Raw genomic sequence first — 23,742 nt, forward strand, 5'->3', positions numbered from 1 at the left:
TCTTATGATATGCAATCATGCTTAAACTCTGGTTACCGTAGTAAAAGCGTGGTTCATTTGTCGAAGGGTTTATGTGTTTTAGAGCTGTTGTGTGAAAGATCTGAAGTGCCGTAGTCATGAAATTCATTCTGTTTTTGATCTTTCTGCTTTCACGTTCACATGAGGTGATATCTTCAGCATCAGACTCAAACAGTTGAACTCCATCTGAAAGTGGAATCGAGTGAATTAAAGTTTAATTTAACACATGAGGTTTAATGCTGTATGACTGTGGGTGTAGAAACATTCACGGATAAGCCATCACTTTCTGTACACCAGTTTTGGAAGACAAAAACAGATTGGAGATTTAAAGAAGATTACTTGTGAATTTCTTAAGCAGTCATCCTAATAGGCTGACCGGATCCGGTCCTTTGCTTAGTTCCACCCGGACCGCCAGACATAGCCTAAGAATCCATTTCAAACTTTTAACTATTTTGGTTGTTTAAATAGGGCCGTGCGTCTTCACAGCGGAGAATCACATCACACACGCTCTCAGGAACATCGATGTAAATGATCTTTCGCCGCTATATCCTTTTATATCTTTATTTAGGCCCTTTCCGCTCCTCGCGTGCTGCTTCTCTCCCGCCAAAGACGCGCCGCAAGAAGAGCAGCAGACACGTGATTATTTAACACCACTAGTGCAAACACACAGAGCCGGTAAATATATGGACACACAACAGTAAACAAAATGCAGCGAATATTAAAGCATTTGTATCCGTCAGTCTGTTTACTGTTTGCTATATGTCTCCAACCTTTCAACCAGATTTGTGATATTTTATTAACCATAACGTTCTTATCTACATTTAGCATTAGCATTATTAGTCAGCATGTAAACAATTGTGACCCTGTGAAAACCCAGACTAACATCTCATAATCTTACTGATTATTATAACAAGCATCAAAGATTCATTTCAAGCATTGATTTCACTAAGATTTTGGTATTATTCAGTCAATATTGAAGATATTGTTGTTATATTTTCACAGAATGTTCTGTAGGATGATTTTCTGAAGGACTTTTGCTGGGTTTTCACAAGCAGGTTCACATTTTGAAATGAACAATGTTTTAATTGGGAAGTTATTTGAAGATAGAAGCAGTTCTGGTATGAAAGTGAAAAGGTGACAATGGCGTGGAAAGGCTGATGTAGTTAGTCACTCTGTTTTCTGTTTTCTGTTTATGATTTTAATTGTTATATAGCATTTTAACTGGACCTCTTGGTACTTTAATATAATACCCCTGTTCTAAAGCATCACATGAACTTTCCATTGGAATACAGCAATGAACTGTTAAGGCCGCCTTTGCACATACAGTCTGAAATTCTCATAGGGATTTTTGGGATTTAATGCTTGTTTGTACGGTGTCTCTGAATTGTTAACAAAGTCTCTCAAAATAGTTGCTACAGATGCGAAAAAGGCAGAAAATCCAACCCATGTGATTGACACAATATATTTATTTTTGTACGTGCAGAAATATTGGACTCAATGTGCAACGGGCTTTACACTGACAGAATGAAGGGGCATGTAGACTGCACATTTAGCTCTCATGATAGAGTCTGATTGTTTAATGTGATAAACTGTGTTATTGATGAACTTGAAGTTCAGTTATATTCCAATGGGTTGATTGTGTGTTTGCAGCACAAAGGTCAAAGGTTTGATTCCTATGAAACTCACATACTGATGACACTTTTGATAAATGCATAAACCCAAATGTCAATAGATTTGAAAGATAAACGATTCACGACAAACAGTGCTGTTTTTTGAACCCATGACAGCTTTGTCAGATTTTGATCTCCCACATAAACCTTCTAGTTTCTGTGATTACTCATTACCATACTTGGTGCTCATTCAGTGTGACTTTATAAAACTGTGAAGGTACAAAAAGACCTTTTCAGTTGTAATGCTTGATAATTCATATTCATATTGACAAACATTGACAGCTGAATTGCACACAAATCAATAATCACACAACTAGTTTTAAGCCGTGTTTCTCTCATACTAGATTTGATCCAAAGCCACTTACATTGCATTATACTATACAGTACATTGTTATGTGCAATCCCATGACCTTGGCATTGCTAGCGCCACAGGAAAGCTGTTTGATTCACTTCAGTACAGGAGAAGACACACAAACCACTAGTGTTCATTTACAGCCCATAACCCTACACACACACACAAGCTTGTTCCCATGTGGTATTGGTTGATGAGGAAAAATGAGTGTGACATCGCCCATCGATTGGGTATTAATGGACCCCCCCCCACACACACACACACGTGCAGCACAAAAGCATTGATTCTGTTTCTGTGTCACAACAAAACCTCATAAAGGTGAGAACTGATAAGAGCTGAGAAACCACAGCGCCTCCCAATGACAAACACACACACTGCACTGTGTGTGTGTGTGTGTGTGTGTGTGTGTTTGTACACATGGTTGTCTGTGCGCTTGTGATTTGTGCACCGGTGTTCATCAGATTTGTGTTCAGGATTGGTGAGTGTTGTGAAGCTCTACAGTTGAATGTGTGTGTGAGTTGTGTGCTCGTGTCAGGTCACATCAGCCCGTAGACGTTGCTGACACACACTAACATGAATGTAATGTTGCTGAAAAACGTTTGTGTGTCAGAGACTGACAGCCGTAATGCTCAATTGTTTTTGTTATATCAGATTCCAGTGTGATCTCATCATGGTTATAAATTAAATCAATATGCAAAACAACAATAACACGTAGCAGGCAGCATGCTGTCAAACAGAAATAAGCAAGGTTCAAGTTTGACTTTTTGCAGTGCAGCGTGGACCGGTCTGCACATCACAGGATGGAGCAGAACACACCTGTGGCTTATGCTTTGCTGGATGCAAAGAGATCCAAGACAATAGAAACCATGAATGCGTTTGTCATGTTGCATCACGCCGTATCCAGTGCCAAAATTCCTAATAGATTCTATAAGTCATCAGTAGCATCGCATCGTGCAGATATAGAAACATCAGATGTGGTTTGTGGCTGTCATGCAGTAAACAGATCTGAGTCACAAATGAGCAAAATAATCTGATTATGGTGGCAGTGTAAACGTAGACAGAGAACAGCGAGAGACAACAACCGTCCATCCTAGTGTGATCACACATGTGTGTGTCTTTACTCAAAACTCTACTGTAATGCACTACTTAGTGTTTGTCCTGCATCATCAATAAACAAACTACAGTTAGTTCAGAACGCAGCTGCCAGAGTTCTAATCAGGTCCAGAAAATACCATCACATAACCCCAATGTTATCAACCCTTCACTGGCTACACATTAAGTATCGTATTGACTTTAAAGTTCTTTTAATCACTTATAAAGCCTTAAAGGGTTTAGCCCCTACCTACCTAACAGAGCTTCTATCACACTACAACCCATCACGCTCTCTAAGATCTCAAAACTCTTTTGATAATACCTAGAATAACTAAATCCACCAAAGGGGGTCGAGCTTTCTCATACGTAGCACCTAAACTCTGGAATAGCCTTCCTGATATTATTCCAGGATCAGACACACTCGCCCAATTTAAATCTAGATTAAAGACACATCTTTACAGACAAACATTCACTTCATGCTAAATATGATAAATAAACCACCAGGAGATGCTGACATTAGATATTATTTACTAGAATAATTGGATTTAATTGGATTTATTATATAAAACACCATGTAGTGTGTTTTACCCTTTCTTGGGTTTTTCGTTTTTCTAAAGCTGCTTTGGAACAATGCACATTGTGAAAAGCGCTATAAATAAAATTGAATTGAATTAAATCTCATTAATTTAGTTTGTGTGTGTGTGTGTGTGTGTGAGGGAGAATGTCTTTAGTTTGTTTTTGTTATATTCAGGGTTGGTCAGCACTGAATGTGTGTGGAGAAATAAATGCAGAAGAATATTTAACCGTGAGTTGTTGTGCGAGATGATGCTGTATTCCTCTTTGTTGATGGACGTTTTGCTCAGCGAGGGGTAAAATTGAAAAGCTGTCTTAGCTATTAAACAAACAGCAGCGTGTCAATAGCTCAAACCCTCTCCTGTCACCATCTGCAGCACTTCTATTCTTGTGTAGCCGCGGCTGGTTAAACACACATCACAACATGAGATTTCATTACATCAGCCATTTCAGTCCATTAGAAGCTGTTTTTATGCACATGCCGTCACATCAGAGGGAACCTATAGAGATCACACATAGGGTTGGGTTCCGGACTCGGTACTTGTAAAGGCATCGACCGAATTACGGCGGTACTACCGAGTATCAATTCACATGAAATCAATGGTTTGGGTACCTGAGAACGCATCAGGGTTTCCTCACGAGAGCAGGTACATTAGAGAGAGAGAGAGAGAGAGAGAGAGAGAGACCACTATTAAAGCAGGCTGTCCTTATCAACATAAACTAAATGTAAATGTTCGATCATGTTCGATTTCGCTTCCTGTAGGAAATCAGAACAACTGAAATCAATATAATAGATATAATGTGTCATTATCTGTGAGCAAAAGTAAATGAAAGTGTGAGTCATGTTTAATATCAGATCAATGTGATAGATGAGGAAATCAATCGATTCATCTCATTACAGTTAAAAAGCAAAAGGACAAATCCATGACGGATTGATGGAGACAGGAATGAAAAGAGGGAGACAGGAAGTCAAGAGACCACAACGTTACCGCGGCAACAAGCAATTACACGCTCAGAGCAAACACAGCACATGTAAGCGAGAGAGAGAGAGAGAGAGAGAGAGAACAGATTTTCTCGCTCTATCTTCAGATGTGTATTAGGATGTTGATAGTGTGATTATGATGAAATGTGTTGATTGATAGTTATTATTTCCTTTGCCCTTCGTGTGACTTCATTATTGAAAGAAAGAGATGATTTTATGTCAAAATGAGCAAAGAGAATTGATGTGAGTGAAATTGATATCTGTGTCTGTTTCAGCACAAATGAGCTTTCTCTGAAAGCAGAATTGCCAGCAGTTTTTATTTTCGACTGTGTGTGTGCGCGTGTGTGTGTGGTGATGTCATATGTGACTTAAACTGTTGTGTTGTATGATGTACACAGATAGAAGGCGAGTGAACTGTTGTGCATTTGAGGTGTGCGTCACAGACGGCCATGATGATTTAATTGAGATGTGTGCGCTGTCTGTGGTTGCCAAGCAACATCACACATTTCATATAAAGGCGGATCTGTGCGTGTCACTTTAAATCAATTATAACATATTACTGTTTAAAGTCTCATGTCTGACATACAGCATCACTCACATCATATTAATAATCATTAAATCAATGGCCATCCATCAGGTGACAAAAAACTGCCAATAATCACACTGATGACACACGTTCCTGTAGTAGAATATGTCATATATTGAATATCTCTAATAGCTCAGACTGTATGATTGTGGCATTTCTTAGACATTTTGTGTGTGTGTTGTGTTTGCAGCATTCAGATGATATTGTGATAATAAATGTTAGTGGTGTACTGGATCATTATAATATACAACACAGAAGAATTTAAATTGCCTTTATCTTTTGTGTCTCGCATCAGTTTTTGATGTGATGTTTTCCAATTGTGATGAGGCTCTTCTGTGCCAGCATGTCTGTGTCCTTCAAAAAACCTCAAATCTACTTTCTGATTGAATGTGTGTTTTATTGGCACAATGAATATTTGCAGAAATCAACACAAACTCTCGCTTGGTTAATGGCAGTTTCTTGTTTTACTGCTGTTATTCTTCTGTGTTTGTTTGAGTTTTACATAATGTTTCCTTCAGGTATTGTTTGTTTGTGCAAAACAGGTTTTATGAAAAGGATCTGTGATGTGTTTGATGTGTGTGGCCTTGTTTTTATTTCCCGGTAGGGACTTAAACCTGAATACACACCAGCTCATGGGGACTCGTGTCACTGTGGGGACCATAATGGAGGTCCTCGCGGGCACAAAAACCTATAAATTGTACAGAACGATCGTTTTTGAAAATTTCTAAATGCTAAAATACCATACTCTCTAATTCTAAATAGACTGCTCATTATTTCATATATTATATCTTGTCTTGCTAAAGATGTTCCACTTGACAAACTTTTAGTGCTGACAGGGAATCTGAGCATATTACTGACTTTATTGGTTGTATTTCTTCTATCCATTGGAGCTATAAATATTGCTATCAATTCTGCAGTAAATACAGAAATAAGATCTGTTGTTCTTTTCATATTGTTATACTGAAATGAGGGATATATAATGCTGTTGCTGTTTTCCCAGAGTCTGGATCCCTGGAACCGTCCAGAAGAATTTGTACTGCACCATAATAGGAAAGATCAATATAATTTTGTATACCTAGACTTTCTATCCCACTTAACTCATTACTATGTTTTACTTCATGCAATTGAGTGTCAATCAAAGGCATTGGAGAAAACCAAGGAGCAATATTAATGTTACATATACCCAACTTCTGTGCTTCCTTACTGGCATTACAACCAAAGCTTGATACCTTTTTATACTCATATTCCCAACAGTTCTTCAACACCATTTTAACTGGATGACTTTCCGAGTCTCCTTTTATACTAATCCAGTATCTAATTGTTAACATGATCCTACGAAACTTTAGAGGCATCTCTCCCATCTCTACTTGAGCTGCTGTTTTTGGAGATGATCTAAAAGCTCCACAGCAAATACGCATTGCTTGAGATTGAATCGCTTCTAACTTTAACAGTTGACTATAAGATGCAGAGCTAGATACCATACAACCGTGATCAATAGCAGCTCTTATCAGTGTACAATACATTCTTTTGAGGGAATGTCGGCAAGCTCCCCGTTCAACTCCTGCTAAACATCTCATGACATTTATTGCTTTTTTTGCATTTATCTACCAGCTTCTGGATATGTATTTTGAAATTCAGTTTTGCATCCATCCAAACCCCTAGAAATCGAACAACTGAAGTTTGCTCCAACTTCTGACCAAACTTTGAGTTGTTATTTGAGAAGACCTGATTGATGGATTGATTGATGGATCAGCAGCAGTGTTGTGTGTTTGTGGGCCGGTTGAGTTATTGAGTTTGGGGGTGGTCTCAGTTGTGAGGACTGAGGATCGTTTAGTAACAGTATTTGTGTTCCTGTGAAAGTCCTTGATGTTCAGGAGACTCGGGTGATGTGAACCTGCAGCTCAGAGTAATGTCAGTGTAGTGACACCTCTGTTGAAAACAGCATGTACGGGGGTCAGGTAGGTTTTGAAGCATGTGTAGCTGGTTTAAACCAGACCCCCGTATATGACTGTAGCTCATGTGAGATATGACAATCTGTTTCTGATGATTCATGTGGGATGAGAATTAATTTCCTCAGAGATTGTAAGGTAAAGAATGTATAACATTAACATGCGGATGTCCTCTCGGGAGCATTTCCCTCTTTACAAACATTTACTCAAAAAAATCTTGCTAATGACATTGAATCCACAGAGCAACACCGAGTGCAGTTTAATGTTTTAAATTCACTGACACAAAACCCCTTAAAAGCACATAATGCTGTACACATGTCTGCAGAATCAAATATTCATGTATCACCATGCAATATAATCCTAACCATAATGCAGAAAAGTGTGAAGTAACATCTTTATGTGAAGCATTACATCAAACTCTGTGTTCATTTAATCTGTAAAATACTGTCATAGTTTTGGTTGCGTTTTCTTAAGGTTGTAATAAAGTGGTGATGGCGGTGTGCGTCAAACAAACACTATAGCGTCATGACATCATGTGTGAATTATTGATGATGACATAAGACGCATTATTTCTGAATAATGGTGATTCTCTCTCTCTCTCTCTCTCTCTTCAAGGAAAGGAAGAGTCCGTCGCGACGTTCAAGGGAAACGAGTTTTTCTGCTACGACCTGTCGCTGACGCCGATCCAGAGCAGCACGGATGAGATCACGCTGTCGTTCCGCACGCTGCAGCGTAACGGCCTGATGCTGCACACCGGAAAATCCGCAGATTACGTCAATCTGTCGCTGAAGAGCGGCGCCGTGTGGCTCGTCATCAATCTCGGATCCGGAGCTTTCGAGGCGCTCGTGGAGCCGGTTAACGGGAAGTTTAACGACAACGCGTGGCATGACGTGAAAGTGACCCGAAACCTCCGCCAGGTAAATGACACTCGTGTTTCGCCAATGTTCAGATGGTTTTCATTTCTGCGGCTGCGCAGACCGATCGGTGCGAGAGAGCGGGCCTGACGTCACACGCCGATCGGTAGAGCCGCATGTGTAAATGATGGTGTGTGATTCCTGACAGGTCTGAGATCAGTGATGAGATGTTTCATGTGATCAGACCGCCACAGGCTCGTGTCTGCTGCACCTGCACTTCATGATCTGAGATCAGTTTTCTGTCTCACATTGACTAATGGCTGAAATACTTTTCAATTCTGTACAGATTAGGCGCCTGTAATGTAGGCGAGAGTAGGCTGCTGCAGTAAGGGGAGGAGTCAAAAAAGACCTTTGAAGTCTTTTTTATTTTTGATTCAGTATTAACAATATAACACAACAACATCTGTTTATGCCAGGGTTGATACACAAAATACACTGCTAAAACAGGCATACAAGACAAACAATAACCACAAAATAAATTTTAATTACAAAATAAAACGAGACCAAATTACATAAAAGGGTGCAAATTAAACATATTTAGAGAGTACAAGATCGGTCTTAATAGCCTTTCTATTTTTAAGACCTCTTACAGTAGTGTGATATTGTTTTAGCTCTGCTAAAAGGTGTTCAAAATTTGGTTTGGACTGTGCCCATTTCTTCTTATGAATATGGAATTTTCCTAAGACTAAAAACAATTGGACAAAAAAAGCATTAGATTCCTCATGTATTTGTTTGGGCATCTTTTGGTAGTGATGTCAATGTCGCCAAGGAAAATTTCTTGTTTAGTCAAATAAGTGCCACTTACAACAGTAGAGTTATATTTTAAAATCTGAATGATATTTCTTGGCACAGCATCAAAAACGATAGCATACTCCTTAGCGGAGACAGGAAATTTTGCTTTTGAAAGAAACTCGTCGTATGTTAGTATCTGACCTTCTGTGTTCATGAGTTGTTCAACTAATAGAATGTTGTTATCAACCCATCTTTGGTAATATATAGATTTATTTTTATATTGAATATTATTGTTGTTCCAAATATAACAGTTCGTGGGAGAAAAATTGTGTTTGTAGACCATTTTCCAGACTAACAGGGCATGCTTGTGAAAGTTGACCAACTTCACAGGTAACTTCTCAATTTTAAAATCACATTTCAACAAGAAGTTTAATCCTCCAAGTGAATCAAAAATCTGTTTGGGAAAGGTGTTCCAAATGCTCTCTGCTTCCTTAATTAAATTACTTAACCATCTGTGCATGTATATTTTTAATGGATTGATTTTTAGTTTTTTGTTGTTTTTCCTGTGAATTGTAACCGGGGTGTTTTTAAATAAGTTTGACTTCTATCCACTCCTTTTCGAGCAACAGTTGGAATTGTGATGTTAAAGTATGATGAATTTAACTAGTTGTACAGACTAATCAAAATGCTTTATTACCTTTGTTATGTGTCATTATATATTGTTCGAAATAAAATAAATTAATTCATTCATTTATTCATGCACACAAACATACAATAGAATAAAGTGAAAATTACAACAAGGAAGAAATCTAATGAAGAGAAATATAAAATAAACGCAAGTCCTAATTCTTAACTTCACTAGGCGTGTTTGCATGTTTTTGTTTAGTTTGCATGTAAATATAAATAAACAGATGCGTAATCTAATTCTTATAATGAAGAGAAAATGTATCAGTTGACATGTCGTCAGTCAGCCGTTTCCCATCATGCTTTTGAGTAGTGCAGTCGGTGGAGAGCAACTGCGCTGGACTGCTCAATCCGACACAGCCGCCTCGCCGTCAGGAGAGTTTTTTGGCACACGTCATCATGACATCAGAGCAAAGCGGACGCTTTTCTAACCGGCATGCAGCTTGCGGTGAACACCGGTGATCGGTTCTGCGCAGATTTTGCTCATCTCAAACAAGCCAATTGTTTTAAACTAGACGTCACACACTTTCTGAAAGTTTCAGATAGAAACACATTAACTGATCAAATCTACAGACTTTCTGCAACAAGAGCAGACTGAGGATCTGAGCAAAAGTCTCGTACTGTATTTTAGCCTTAAGATAATGAAGTGAACAGTTCTGAGGACAGACATTGTGTGTGTGTGTGTGTGTGTGTGTGTGCGCGTGCGTCTGTGCGTGCGTGTTTGTGCATACATGTTTGTGTTCGTGTGTATGAATGCATGTAAAATGATGAAGTTATACAGTAGTTGTCTTGTTTCTCTTTCATTTCAGTTTTGACGTGACTGTTGTTTAGCTTTCATCAGTTTGTAGATTTTGACCCATTCAGGCTGATTTACAGATTCACGGTCTGATTATAACTTGTGTACGCAAGTGTCAGGATTGATTAAATCATGGCATAAACATGTGATTTTGTGCACAAACCGTGTGTATGAGAATATGATGTTGGTCATTTTTCTACTGACACAATGATTGACATGAGAATCAACCAATCAAAGTGAAGAAGAGGAGATTCATTTCATTGAATCTTCGTTCTTGGTCATTCTTGGTTGTGTTTGTGTTGTTGAGCTCTTGATGTGCGATCACATGCTGACGGACGGACGGACGTCTTTATTGCTTTCAGGTGACATTTCAAGCTTGCGTATATGAATTATCACAGACTCCAGGGATGATGTTCTTTTCCTTATAATGACTCTAGAGCTGAAGGAACGTGTTCAAGTGACTGATAACAGCACACATCACTGAGCTCAATTCACAGAGAAAGCTCACAAAACGCTTACACAAGCGCCCACGAGCCACAGCGGAATGAGATGCGTTCAACATCATTTATTAAAAGAGCTCCATTATGATTAGAAACTGACAAAGCAAAGACGATCCGAGCGAAACTCTCCAGTCAGCAGGCGTTTCTGCCGCATGTTCCAACACAAACTAAAGCTTAAAAGAACAAGCCAAGGCCGAGAGAGGGGTTTACCCGCCGCACGGCTCTAATGAAAAGAGCTTTGAGAAGAAAGCAGCGTACGCACACACACACACACACACACCCAGATTGAATAAAATCAAGTGAAGGGTTGAATGCTGCAGACTCGATCAATTTCACTTACAATGGCTTTGCTCATTCGATCTCTGTTGTGCTCTTTGTAATTGGGATGAATGGCTTGTCAGCTGTAATAATAGCCATTGTAATTGGCTGTGGTCGCAGGAGGGCGTGTCAGACGGAATAACAGCCATCTCTATTGGCTGCTTGTGTGAAACAGACAGAAAACAAATGGTAACATCTTTTGTCCAGGACTGAATTCATTAACACACTTTATTCTCTCAGATGGATTATACAAGTGTTTCTCGTCACTCGTCCCGTCCGCCATTGTTTGGACACACCGATGATGTCACCTCTTCAGGACTGATTTTGGGACCGTCAATGTTTTCAGCATCTGTTTAACTGAGACGAAATCATAATTCTTTCTGGTTTTTATTCTCGTTGCTACTATAGACTAACAGAAAACATGAAAATAAGGTTTGTTCACATTTGCGTTTACTCATTTAGCAGATGCTTTTATCCAAAGCGACTTAAATAAGGAGGAACAATGAAGCAATCAGCACGGCAAAAGAACAAACCGTACAAGAGCATCACAAGTGTGCACAAGTTTGCTCAAACACAGTAAACGTCGCTAGATTTGATTTAGTATTATTATTTTTGTAAGGACAGGATAGAACAGAAAGTACTAGTGTTCTTGTGTCAGATGTTGACGAAAGGTTCAGCTCCTCTGCTATGGATGGGCAGGTCGATCCACCGACGGGGAACAGTCCATGCAAATCAGCGTCATCAAGATTCAGTGCCTTTTTGGTAGGGTGACCATACGTCCCGGACACATCCTGGTCAGGATTTCGGGTGTGTCCTCCAGAGGTCACATTTGTCCATCACATACTGTACGTCATTGAAGTTCTCACATTTCATGATTCAAAATAACATCATAAAATTAAATGTATTTCTCTTGAGACATATAGTTTCATTCTTACCTTGAAATGTAACCGTCGCTTTTCTGTAATAAAACCGGAAAAAAGAAACCTCAATGACGTTTGCGGTGGACGAATGAGGACGCAGCCGAAAACCTGGCCAGGATGTGTCCGGGGAAAATGGCACATATGGTCACCCAACATTCGATGAGGCACCACTAGCCGACATTCATTGGCAGAACGCAAGTGTCTGGACGGCACACACGACTGGATGAGGGAGTTGAGCTAAGCTGGGCCAGAGCCGCTGGTCATCCTGTAGGTCAGCGAGAGAGCCTTGAATTGAAGACAGGCTGCAACCGAGAGCCAGTGCAGGCCGATGAGGAGCGTTGTGACCTTTTAGACCGGTCTTGCTGCCGCATTCTGACCCATCTGTAGTGGTTTGATGGGAGATGATGGCCGGTCTGGAGAGCAGTGCAGAAGTCTAGTCGAGACTGAACTAGAGCTTGGACCAGAAGCTGGAGCATCCTCCCATAGAAAAGGCTTGATTTAAGAGGAATTTACATTTACGCTTTCATGATTATTTGTATTAAATATGGACATCTCCGTTGAGCTAAATATGTACACAAACAGATAATGGAGGATACTCAGCTCTGTTGGATGTGTGTGTGTGTGTGTGTGTGTTTTGTAATTTCAATAGACTGGACAAAAATAAATGAAAAACACACAGTAGATATAAAGATGCAACACAACAGCGCCACTGTGTGGTGAGTATAGGAATTACGGTTATGTGTGCATATGAATGTTAGGTAGAGGACATGCCTGCTCTTTTGGAGAGAACAGTAAAGGTTGTAGTAGTGTTAAAAGGAATAATTGTGTTCCATTAAAGCGTTTGTTCAGAATGTTCCTGTATCTCTGGGTTAGATTGGTCATGGGTTCCGTCCCTGGGATCGCACATGCTCAGAAACAAATGTATAGTATAATGCAATGTAAATCACTGTGGTGAGCAGGGCGGGACGAGAGCCGTGAAGGATAGTAAGATGTAAGTTTTGATGTGTTATTGTAAGGCTTCAGCTGGAGACGGATTAATATCTGCTGATGTTAAAAGCTTGTATTGTAGTTGATGAGATTAAACACGTGCCATCAGATACTAAGACGGAGCATCGCCTCTCAGCGGGGTTCAGCTCAGGAAAATGTCTCTTTAAATTCTTCATCAAGACCTCCTGCGATCTGATGTCAGAATGAATTGAATTTCTCCTCCTGACGTTTGCGGTTGATGGTGGAGAGCATCTTCTCTGCATTCATAATTCCATCTCTCTCTCTCAAGCTGTGAATCTCAGGGTCACGGAGGAATGAGACATCTCCGGCGATGCGATCCGTGATGATCAGTGCTTACACACATTCTCATGAATGAATGCAGTTATTCTGCGTGTGTGCGTCATAAGGTGACATTTGAGAGAAAACCGTGTGTTCACCTTACTGCAGTGTTTGTGTCATGTGAGTGGACACGTATGTTCATATGTCCAGAGGTCCAGTCAAAACGTATACCTTGTATAATCATTGTTTTCAAAACAATGAAGATTTAAAGCAGCGCTGTGTGTGTGCGTGCGTGTCTGCGCAGAGAGACGGGTCTGTCGGTGGTCTGATCACAATCTGAATTCTTCAGGTCTATTGTACATGATGTTTATAATCTTAACAGTGTTGGTTTTCAGGTCGAAGGTGCCAGCATCTCTCTCTGTGTTTTCTTAAATAACATCATGATTTACTAGAAGTGATTGATTTCTCATTCTGCTGTTTATTTCTTTTTTGCTTCCTTAGTCGTCAACAAAAGAAGAACAATTTCTTGCTTCAAAAAAAACAACACACCATGTTTGGGCAGATTTGCCCTTTTCAAAACCAGGCCACACCCCCTCACAGGACTAGCCAATCAGAATGAATATACTAATTCTACTTTTCCTTTAGAATACCTCCCACCCCCCCTGCCGTCCCCCCGATCCGTCCCTTCTTTATGTGGAGAATGATTTCTGCTAACTCTTGTGTCTTCTTACTAACCAAACAGCTTCAGATCTTCCAGTTTATTTTTGTCTTTGTGTTTCTTTGAATCGACTAACACTCACGGAATGTCGGCCATCTGTTGTTTTTCCAATTAACTTGCGTACTGACGTACTAACAATAATAACAATACAGTTGTCATGTTTTGTTTTGGTTGACAAATCTTTCAATGAAGAGACTTGATATTTGACCCAAAAAAAGAAACAACCCTCGAACCCTCAAACAAAAGCGTGCCCTTTTTAAAATGACCTTTATTGAGTTGACGATTTGTCACTTTTCTATATATTTTTCTTTCCCTTCCCTTGTTTTCTCTTAAAGCACTCAGGCATTGGACACGCTATGGTAAACAAACTGCATTATATGGTAGATATCATTCTAATTGTCTTCTACTTTGGTTTGCCCTGGATTTCCGTTCCCTGTTTATATTCTGTTTGCTTTTACTGACTACTCAAAATCCCATTGGTATCAAGGTAGCAATGACAACTACAGATATGCACTCCTTTTTGTTTTCTCGTCTCATACGATCATTGTTTTTCTCTTCATTTTATTCATCTGATGACCCCTCCATCCCTCTGCGCGTGAAAAATGCCCGCTGGAAACAATCCGTATTTGATTTTCAAATGTTCGGCTATAATCAGGATCACCAAACATATTTATGTTAACAAGATGCGTCACTGCCATTGAAATGAACGGGGAGAAACACGAGGCGCAATATGGCCGCTTTTGTGCATGTGTACTATCTAAAGCAACATGAAAAATAATGTGTTTAATTTGATCATAGGAAACAAACCTTAGGGTACAGTTTATGTCATTTTTAAATGTCGATTTTAGCCGCCGATTGTAGAAACATCAGTATTTCCTTTCACGTCTTGTTTGAATGAGTTAATAACTGGCTGGAGGCGCTTGGCAATAATGAACACAGAGTGGTTCGACTCCACTAATCGGACTCTGGGATTACTTTGACATTTCACTGTCCTTTCCCTTATAGGGAAACTGGTGTATAGAGAGATGTATGGCGTTATGCGTTGTAATAGGCTCACACTACTAGCATTTGTCGTTAGAAACACATCAAATATTTTCAATTCTTTAAAAAACCTAAATGTAATACTCATTTCAACCTGAGGAGGCGGCCATGTTATTTGTCCATAATGTAAACTGGTTACACGCACAGCTCGGCAGCCAAACTAAACACAGATACACTTATCGCTTCTTCGGTAAATATAAGGTTCTGTAGGATAATATAAAGATAAGGTGCTAAAATAAGAATGAAAATAAAGATGCTATTTAGTGTATTTTCATGCATTTTAATATTGTTTGTCAGAAACAATACATACATACATATTAATAACCAAAATCATTTAGAATATATTATATACACGCTGTTTTAGCCTTTATACAATGCATTTTATCCAGATATTGACTTTTTGATGTTGATTTATCATCATCTGTAGCTTAACGTTATCATCTTCTCTCTCTCGGTCATTATCTGACCGGGGCTAATATTCATTGGGCTCTAATACAGAATAAATAACCAAACCGCAAGCATCTTATTATTGTGTTTATCAGTATATTTTCATAATGTATGAAGAATATGATAATGGAGGATGCTGATGTCTTAAATAGTCTTAAATGTCTTAGAGGTGGTAGTTTACAGCGATGATTTAATGCATGTTTACCTTGAACAGACGCTTACTGATACTGAACATGTTCTTCTTTTATAGCAGGCAGGCTGTCTTGTGTCAAGAGGACATACCGCCACCTACTGTCCCTGTGTGTTTATATATCTGATCGTATGTTTAACGTGTCATATTTGACTGTTATATATGGAAACATTGTTTTGCTTAGCTGTAATGTTAAGAGAACAGGTTTAGGGTTGCAACCATTTGACATCCCAGATTTTAGTCGGCCTCCAAGCAAAAATGTTTTCAAAGTTTATGAATACTGTGACAGTTACACCGTTTTTTTTTATTTAACAATTATAAAGTCAATGCCATCGTTCATACATCGCTCTATACCAAAGGATCCTTTAGCATGGTTTTATTTTTGTCAGATTATTTGTCATTTGTATGACCACAGTTTTAGTACAGATACCCGAGTTAAACTTCCCTTACTGTAGTAAAGCTATGGTTCATTTGTGGTCACAGCTATGGTTCATTTTTTATTCTTTAGCTGTTATTCCTGACATGACTCACGCGTTGAGAAGCTATTAAAGTCCAATAGCGCTTCTCAATATGGCAGAAACTCAACATCCATTAGCTGTATAACACTAGCCGTTTTGATATTAGACTCAAGGTGATAGTTGCCTGCCAGAACCTCCATGTCTCCTGGACCTCCTGCCATACGAGGTGGATTTATTGCCCCTGCTTGAGAGCGGGCCACCCCGGTCATAAAACACGGCTGGAAACGAGGGCCAGAAGCCCGTTTGATTTATTCATCACATGAAAATGCTCTTGAAGCAAAGCGTCTCGGGTTCAATGCAGAAATACAACAGAACTCAAAGTGCTCGAGCGATACCTTCATTCATCAGCCAGTTTATTCCTTTCAAGTAATCGAGGGGATGTTAGTTTGGAGACGATGACTCTTGCCAGTGCGAGCAGTTCTTTCATAAGTGTATATGGCCATAAGAAAACTGAAGTCATTATTAAACCTGAACTGCACTCATGAGAAATGTCATTCAGGACAGAAACAATGAAGTCGTGTTTGTTTTGTTTAGTTCGTCACATTAGATCTCGGCTTTAGTTGAAATAAAGACCATGAAATATATACATGGTTTGAGTTCATTTAAACCCAGCATTCGGCTTTGTTCATATTTGGCCCAACTGTGGATCTAAATGAATGCAGCATTTCTACATTTATTCTATAAATAATATTTAAGTGAGAAAGGATTCATGAAATCGAATCACTTTCACTCAAACTGCCGATCACATAGAAAGGTTTTATTGCTGTTAGATTTACGTCATGAGCCTTTTTATCCAGTCCAATCGAATGAACGGTATGTGTGGGGCCTTCGTCCGTAGACTGCAGTGATGAAAGAGACACTTGTGTTGGGTTAAGCAAGCAAGGTCAGAGCAAGCGCCTTCTGCTTGTGCCTCTTTAAAGTTTAACAGTTAGCAGCGACTAGAGCGCTCGCTCGTGTCTATAATCCTCGACTGACAGACAGATGTTTCGTTGGCTACCTAATAACATAAAAAACCTCTGCGTGCTACTCTTTACAAAGAGTCAACCAAAAGAGCAGCGTGTTTCCCAACATGAAAAGCGCATTCTGTGTGAACATCCCCCGCATCACTTTTCCTCTCTTCACTTGATGTTTTGTGATGGTGATTATTCTTTTTTTGCATGAATTCATGGGCTTGCTGCAGTTTAAGAGGGAGTCTGCGATGTTAAAGCCGAAGACGTCTCGGCTTGCACGCAAATGTTTATAGTGGTGTTTCGCCTTCACTTTAACCCCGTAATCCACTAAACGTCACTGTTCCTCTTTCATTCTCATTGATGTTGTGATGTAAATCCTCAGATCAGTTTGGACTTCCCTCTTTCATGGGCTTCTCTTTTACTTTGACGCGTTCATGTGCGTTTTTCTCCTCAGAACATTCTCATCTTCATCGGATCTTTCAAATGCATGGCTTTTCCCCATGATGTGAGAATTGTGGATGTTTTTTTTCTTCTTCTTTTATTTCCTTTTAACCGCGAAACCCTTTTAACCACACCTGACAATTCGGACCATCTGACGACTCAAATCATAAAGGATTTCATGAATTGACGGCTACTCTAAAAGACAAAATTCTCTTACTAATGAAATCTTTGTTGTAACTGTACTAACAACCATTTTTGTGTCTGACCTGCTGTTATTTACTAAAGTACTAACCTCCAACCCTACATAGTGAATGAAGCCCAGAAGAACAGACTTACACCCGTCCCCGCTCCTCCAGATCTCACTAACTCATCCCTTCATCCCTTTGGCTAGTTCAGTCCTGATCTCTCTTGACCTTCACCGGCCGCGAGAGTCAGAGGAATGTCTTCCAGCTGCCAGCCACTGACGGGACGCTTCTGCGCTTAATGTTTGAGCCTCGGGGTTGATTGTGCTTATAAATCTTCTTTTTTTCATAGGTCAAAGGTAAGTAGTGTAGTTAGAAAACCTCACAGGGACCTTCAAGAGTTTCATCAGATGAGCCCCTGAAGATGAGGTGAGACCCATCGCTCATTCAAAAATCAACTTCCTTTATTATTGCGTTGCCATTCTACAAATGACAACAAATAACACGAAAATATATAAAGATCACTGAGACACGTGTCCAATAATCATATCAAATGACCTTTACTATTGAGAATAGTGAGGATGAGCTTTAGCTCTTTCTTACAGAAGCATCTCACAGGTTCTGATGAACTCTTCTGGAGCTGCTTGCTTTAGACAGAAGTTATTGTGCTTTACATATAAACATGTCTGCTGATGGATTTCTAATGGAGAGAAGTCTGATCAGGATGATCATATTGGTGCTGGCTTAAAACCTGTTTGTGCACAGTTCTGAGTTAAAGAAACTCTGATCTGAGATCAGCTGTCATTCTGTGATTGTGATTGAGGTCTGTAAGTGCATTTAAAGTGAGTCTCTTTTATTTATTTTCACCGCTGCAGTGTTTCTCTGTGGTGTTTTAGCGGTGAATTACACACACACACTGACAGCCATTTAACACCATCAGATGTTCCAGGAAATCTCTTTAGTATTCTGCTGCTGATGCTGTGTGTGTGTGTCTGTGTGTGTCTGTGTGTCTGTGTCTGTGTGTGTGTGTGTGTCTGTGTGTGTGTGTGTGGATGATTCAAAAACAGACAAAGTCAACTGTTGGGTTACATGAATCCGTTATCTTATTTGACTCGACTGTGGCCTGAAACAAGTTAACATTCTGCGATTATACACACTTACACACAGTAGTTACTGATGTTAGATAAACAGACTATTTACACGAATGATCCTAGACCTCCTTATGAAGATAATATTTCTTGTCAGTGTATGAAAGTATACAACACCTTGATAAAATGAAACGGTTCAAATGAAAGATTTCCAGTTGACAAGAGGCCGTGTTGTTGTAGTGTTTTCTTCATTCTGTTGTGTTTTTATGCTAACAGTCTCTCTCTCTCTCTCTCTCTTTCAGTGAGTTGTGTCTCACAGGTGGCTGGCAGCTGGTCGACTCTCTCTCTCTCTCACTCGTCTCAATGATTTATTTATCATAATAACACTGGAGTGTGTGCCAGAAAGCAGCGCTGCCAACATGATTACACACATATCACATGACCCTGATGACCACACACACATACACACACATCATATGATGTCCTAAAGACCTTGTGAACTCAAAGCTGGTAGATTTTTATTGAATAAATCCCGATGCGTATCAAATGAAAGATGGTTCTCCAGGATTAAACAGACATAAAAATGTGTTGCCCTGCTGAGGGAAGTACAGTGAAGAGATGATGAACTAAAGCAGAGAAGAACAGATTCTTTATGGTGCAGTTGTTCTGTGTGAATCAGGATTCTCTGATATGAATAATTGTCAGTCTGTGTTTTGTTTGTGTTTCACAGGAATCATAATGACCCGTGTGGTATTTGAGAGAACATCATTTGAGGGATAAAGCGGTCTAGCGCAGCGTCAGGTTTTATCAGTTTAGGTTTTTAATTGGAGACGTTCAGCCAAAAAGGACAAAAGCATCATTGTTATTCACTCCTGATGCTGAAGCAGACGACACATACCAATAATAAAATACAGTTTCTTTCTTCATCTGTCCGTCACTGAGCGTCTTTAATAAAGCCAGATTATTAGTGTGTGAAGTTGACTTGTGTTATGATGAGTGTGTTGATGTCGAGTCTGTACAACTGCACCTTAAAGAAACTGAGAGTCTGCTGGAAAAACACACAACATGGAAAAACCTAACCGCTCCAATCACAATGACTCTTTCATTCACTTTCTTTCTCTCTTTTTCTTTTGGGAAACTCTCTCTCTCTCCCCGTCTCTCTCTCCCGGGCCGGTAGGTGACCATATCGGTGGATGGTATTTTGACCACCACTGGTTATACGCAGGAGGATTACACCATGTTGGGTTCTGATGATTTCTTCTACATCGGTGGAAGTCCGAACACAGCGGATCTGCCCGGATCTCCAGTCAGCAACAACTTCATGGGCTGTTTGAAAGATGTGAGTGTTTGTGTGTGTTTCTCACGGTCACATTATCTGAAACTTCTCAGACACAACTGTGTTCAACTTCAGGATTTCTTTCTTGGTTTTCTCTTGAAATAAACAAGTGAACAGAGGACGTATTTATAAAGTGATTTTGCCAATGATGGAAGCTGATGTCTATTTAGATGATAAATGCAAAAGAACGGAAGAACACAGTGTTAGCTTTTGATCAAATGTCACATGTTATTTGTAAGTCATTTAAGATAAAGTGTGGGTTGAAGGAAGGAATATTAAACATGTCTTTGGTGTATTGTGTAGTCTGTCCTCCATAATGAAGAGCTGTCGTATCGCCCCCTGTAGGTCGTCTACAAGAACAATGACTTCAAACTGGAACTGTCCCGTCTGGCCATTGACAGAGACCCTAAGATCAGTCTGCACGGGGATCTGTTGTTCCGCTGTGAGGATGTAGCGGCCCTGGACCCTGTGACGTTTGAGACCCCCGAGTCTTACATCACCCTGCCACGCTGGGACACAAAGAAAACCAGCTCCATATCCTTTGATTTCCGCACCACGGAGCCCAGCGGACTGCTGCTGTTCAGCCACGGAAGACCTCAGAGCACCAAAGAACAGCGAGCGGGCCGCGACATGAAGAGCGATTACTTCGCCATGGAGCTGCTGGACGGGTTCTTATACCTGCTGATGGACATGGGCTCCGGCAGCATCAAACTCAAAACCAGCAACAAGAAAGTCAACGATGGAGAATGGTGTCACGTCGACTTTCAGAGGGAGGGGAGGAGGGGTGAGACCAACACACACACAACATAAACACACACTCCAATGGAGTTTTGGGTTCCTCGCCACCGTTTGCCTGGCCGGGGGGGCTGCTAGCATTTTATAGTGTTATTTAATTAATGCTGCATTGGACATTTATTGTGTGTCTGATATTTGACCTGTGTTTTGACTTGCATAACCTTTTATGTTTTGCTTATAGTCAATGTTTTCTTGTACAGCTGCTTTGTAACAATGAAAATTGTAAACAGCGCTATATAAATAAAGCTGACTTGACATGACATGACACACACACAACATAAACACACGCACAACACACACAAAAAACATACACACACACAAAAACACACACACACAACACACACAAACACATACACACAACAAACAAAACGTCTCGGGCTGTAACCCTGTTCCCTGAAAAAGCGGGAACGAGATGCTGCGTTTCAAACGCTATGGGAGAACGTCTTTGTTCGACCGGTTGTGAAGCACGTGTGTCAAACACGCCAAAAATTCTTTTGGCTTTAAATAACCTCGGCAGGTAATTTGGTTAATTACACCATCACCTGCAGGTTATAAATACGCGTGGCGCGAACGCGTCTTCAGGTTCCAATTTTGTCTGAAAGGACGTCCGGCACGCCAACAGTGCGGTATTGAGGCGCAGCATCTCGTTCCCGCTTTTTCAGGGAACAGGGTTACAGCCAAGTAACCCGAGACGTTCCCTATCAAAAGCTACTCTCGATGCTGCGTTTCAAACGCTATGGGAACGAGAATACCAACGCCGCCGCACTGGAGGTGTCTGGACCCCCCCAGGTTGTGTGGTATGTGTGCACAAGCCAAGAGGAGGCCTCAGACGTGACTCTGGGATGTAGACTCCAGGACTTGTGAGCCTGGAGTAGCGTGGACATCCAGACTATAAAATCTGACAAATGTGTGCGGAGAGGACCAGCCCGCCGCATCACACACTTGTTGCAAGGGGACACCTCTTGCTAAGGCCATTGAAGATGAAACCCCCCTTGTTGAATGAGCTCTGACACCTAGGGGTGAAGCATGACCGCGCGCCTCATAGGCCAGAGCAATAGCTTCCCTTACCCAATGTGACATTGTTTGCCTGGTGGCAGCCGCCCCTTTGTTGCGGCTCCCATAACATATGAAAAGCTGCTTCGATTTACGCCACTGGCTAGTGCGGTGGATGTAATTCTGAAGAGCACGTACTGGACACAGTAGGTGTAATCGTTCCTGCTCAGACGTCGTGAACAGCGGAGGACAGAAGGCCTCAAGAACAACCGGATGCACGGTGGAGAACGGAACTTTAGGCAGATAACTCGGGTGAGGATGCAGAATAGCTTTGACCATCCCAGGGGCAAAAATTAAGCAGGACGGTGAGGTCGAGAGCGCCTGCAAATCTCCAATTCTCTTAAGAGAGGTGATTGCCATTAGAAAAAACATCTTAAAGGTCAGAAGCCTAATAGGTGCTGACTCCATAGGTTCAAGAGGGGCGCTAACCAGACCCTCGAGCACTATTGCTAAGTCCCATGACGGAACAGTCCGTCTAGAAGGAGGCATTAGCCGCCTCGCTCCACGAATAAAGCGGGCGACTAAAGGGTGTTTTCCCACAGAAACCCCATCAATCAGGGCATGGCAAGCTGAAATAGCGGCCACATAAACCCTGAGAGTACCGGGTTTTGTCCCTGAGGACAGTTTCTCTTGCAGAAACTCCAGCACTGAAACAATCTGGCAGTGAATTGGGTCTGCATGGTGTACCATGCACCATCTTTCAAAAACGCTCCATCTAAGGGCGTAGCTCCTTCTAGTGGAGGGAGCCCTAGCACTTAAAATAGTCTCTATTACATCAGGCGGAAGCCCTGAACCTCTCAGCTGGTGCCCTTCAGGGGCCAGACATGGAGGTTCCACAGCTCGGGATGGGGATGAAACACCGTCCCCTGTGCCTGAGACAAAAGATCTCTCCTGACTGGAATCGCCCATGGCGTGTCGTCGAGGAGGGACATTAGGTCTGAAAACCAAATTCTGGTTGGCCAACGGGGAGCTATCAATAAGAGGCGACACCCCTGTTGACGGACCTTCGCTAGGACTCCCGGGAGCAGAGCTATCGGAGGATATGCGTAAAGACGCAGTCTGGGCCACGTGTGGGCCATCGCGTCCAGACCCAGGGGAGCTGGATGACTCAGAGAGAAGTAGAGGGGACATTGTGCTGTCTCCCGTGTAGCAAAGAGGTCCACCTCTGCTTCGTAAAATCTTTCCCAGATTTGTCTCACTATCTCGGGGTGGAGTTTCCATTCCCCGTTCGTCACAGCTTGTCTGGACAGAAAGTCTGCTCCAACATTCATATGCCCCGGGATGTGAATCGCTCTGAGGGACAGGAATTTGCCCTCTGCCCAGGGCAGGATCTGCTGGGCCAATTTGTTCAGGTGGTGCGACCGCAGCCCACCCTGGTGATTTATGTACGAGACTACTGAAGTGTTGTCCACCCGCACTAGGACATGGTAGCCTCGTAACTGCCGGAGGAAGTACTTCAGGGCCAGAAATACAGCCATCATTTCGAGGCAATTGATGTGCCAATCGAGAAGATGACCTCTCCAGATCCCTTGGGCTGGACGGCCATCTAAAACCGCACCCCAACCTGTGAGGGAAGCGTCTGTCGTTAACATCCTGCGACGACAACACGGACCGAGAGTGGGACCTAGAGT

At 41.2% G+C, this 23,742-nt stretch overlaps 1 protein-coding gene across 1 annotated transcript in view; it reads left to right on the forward strand.

Annotated features, from left to right (window-relative positions):
- The window catches only part of nrxn2b (neurexin 2b), a 252,766-nt gene that overhangs the window by 141,021 nt on the left and 88,003 nt on the right, over positions 1-23,742 (forward strand). Inside the window, exons 6-9 of the mRNA XM_079462581.1 lie at positions 7,838-8,139; positions 14,406-14,429; positions 20,105-20,266; positions 20,609-21,047. Of these exons, the coding sequence (XP_079318707.1) occupies positions 7,838-8,139; positions 14,406-14,429; positions 20,105-20,266; positions 20,609-21,047 (927 nt within the window). The remainder of the gene's footprint in view (positions 1-7,837; positions 8,140-14,405; positions 14,430-20,104; positions 20,267-20,608; positions 21,048-23,742) is intronic.

The sequence above is a fragment of the Barbatula barbatula genome (assembly GCF_947034865.1).
Source record: "Barbatula barbatula genome assembly, chromosome: 1".
Lineage (NCBI taxonomy): Eukaryota > Metazoa > Chordata > Actinopteri > Cypriniformes > Nemacheilidae > Barbatula > Barbatula barbatula.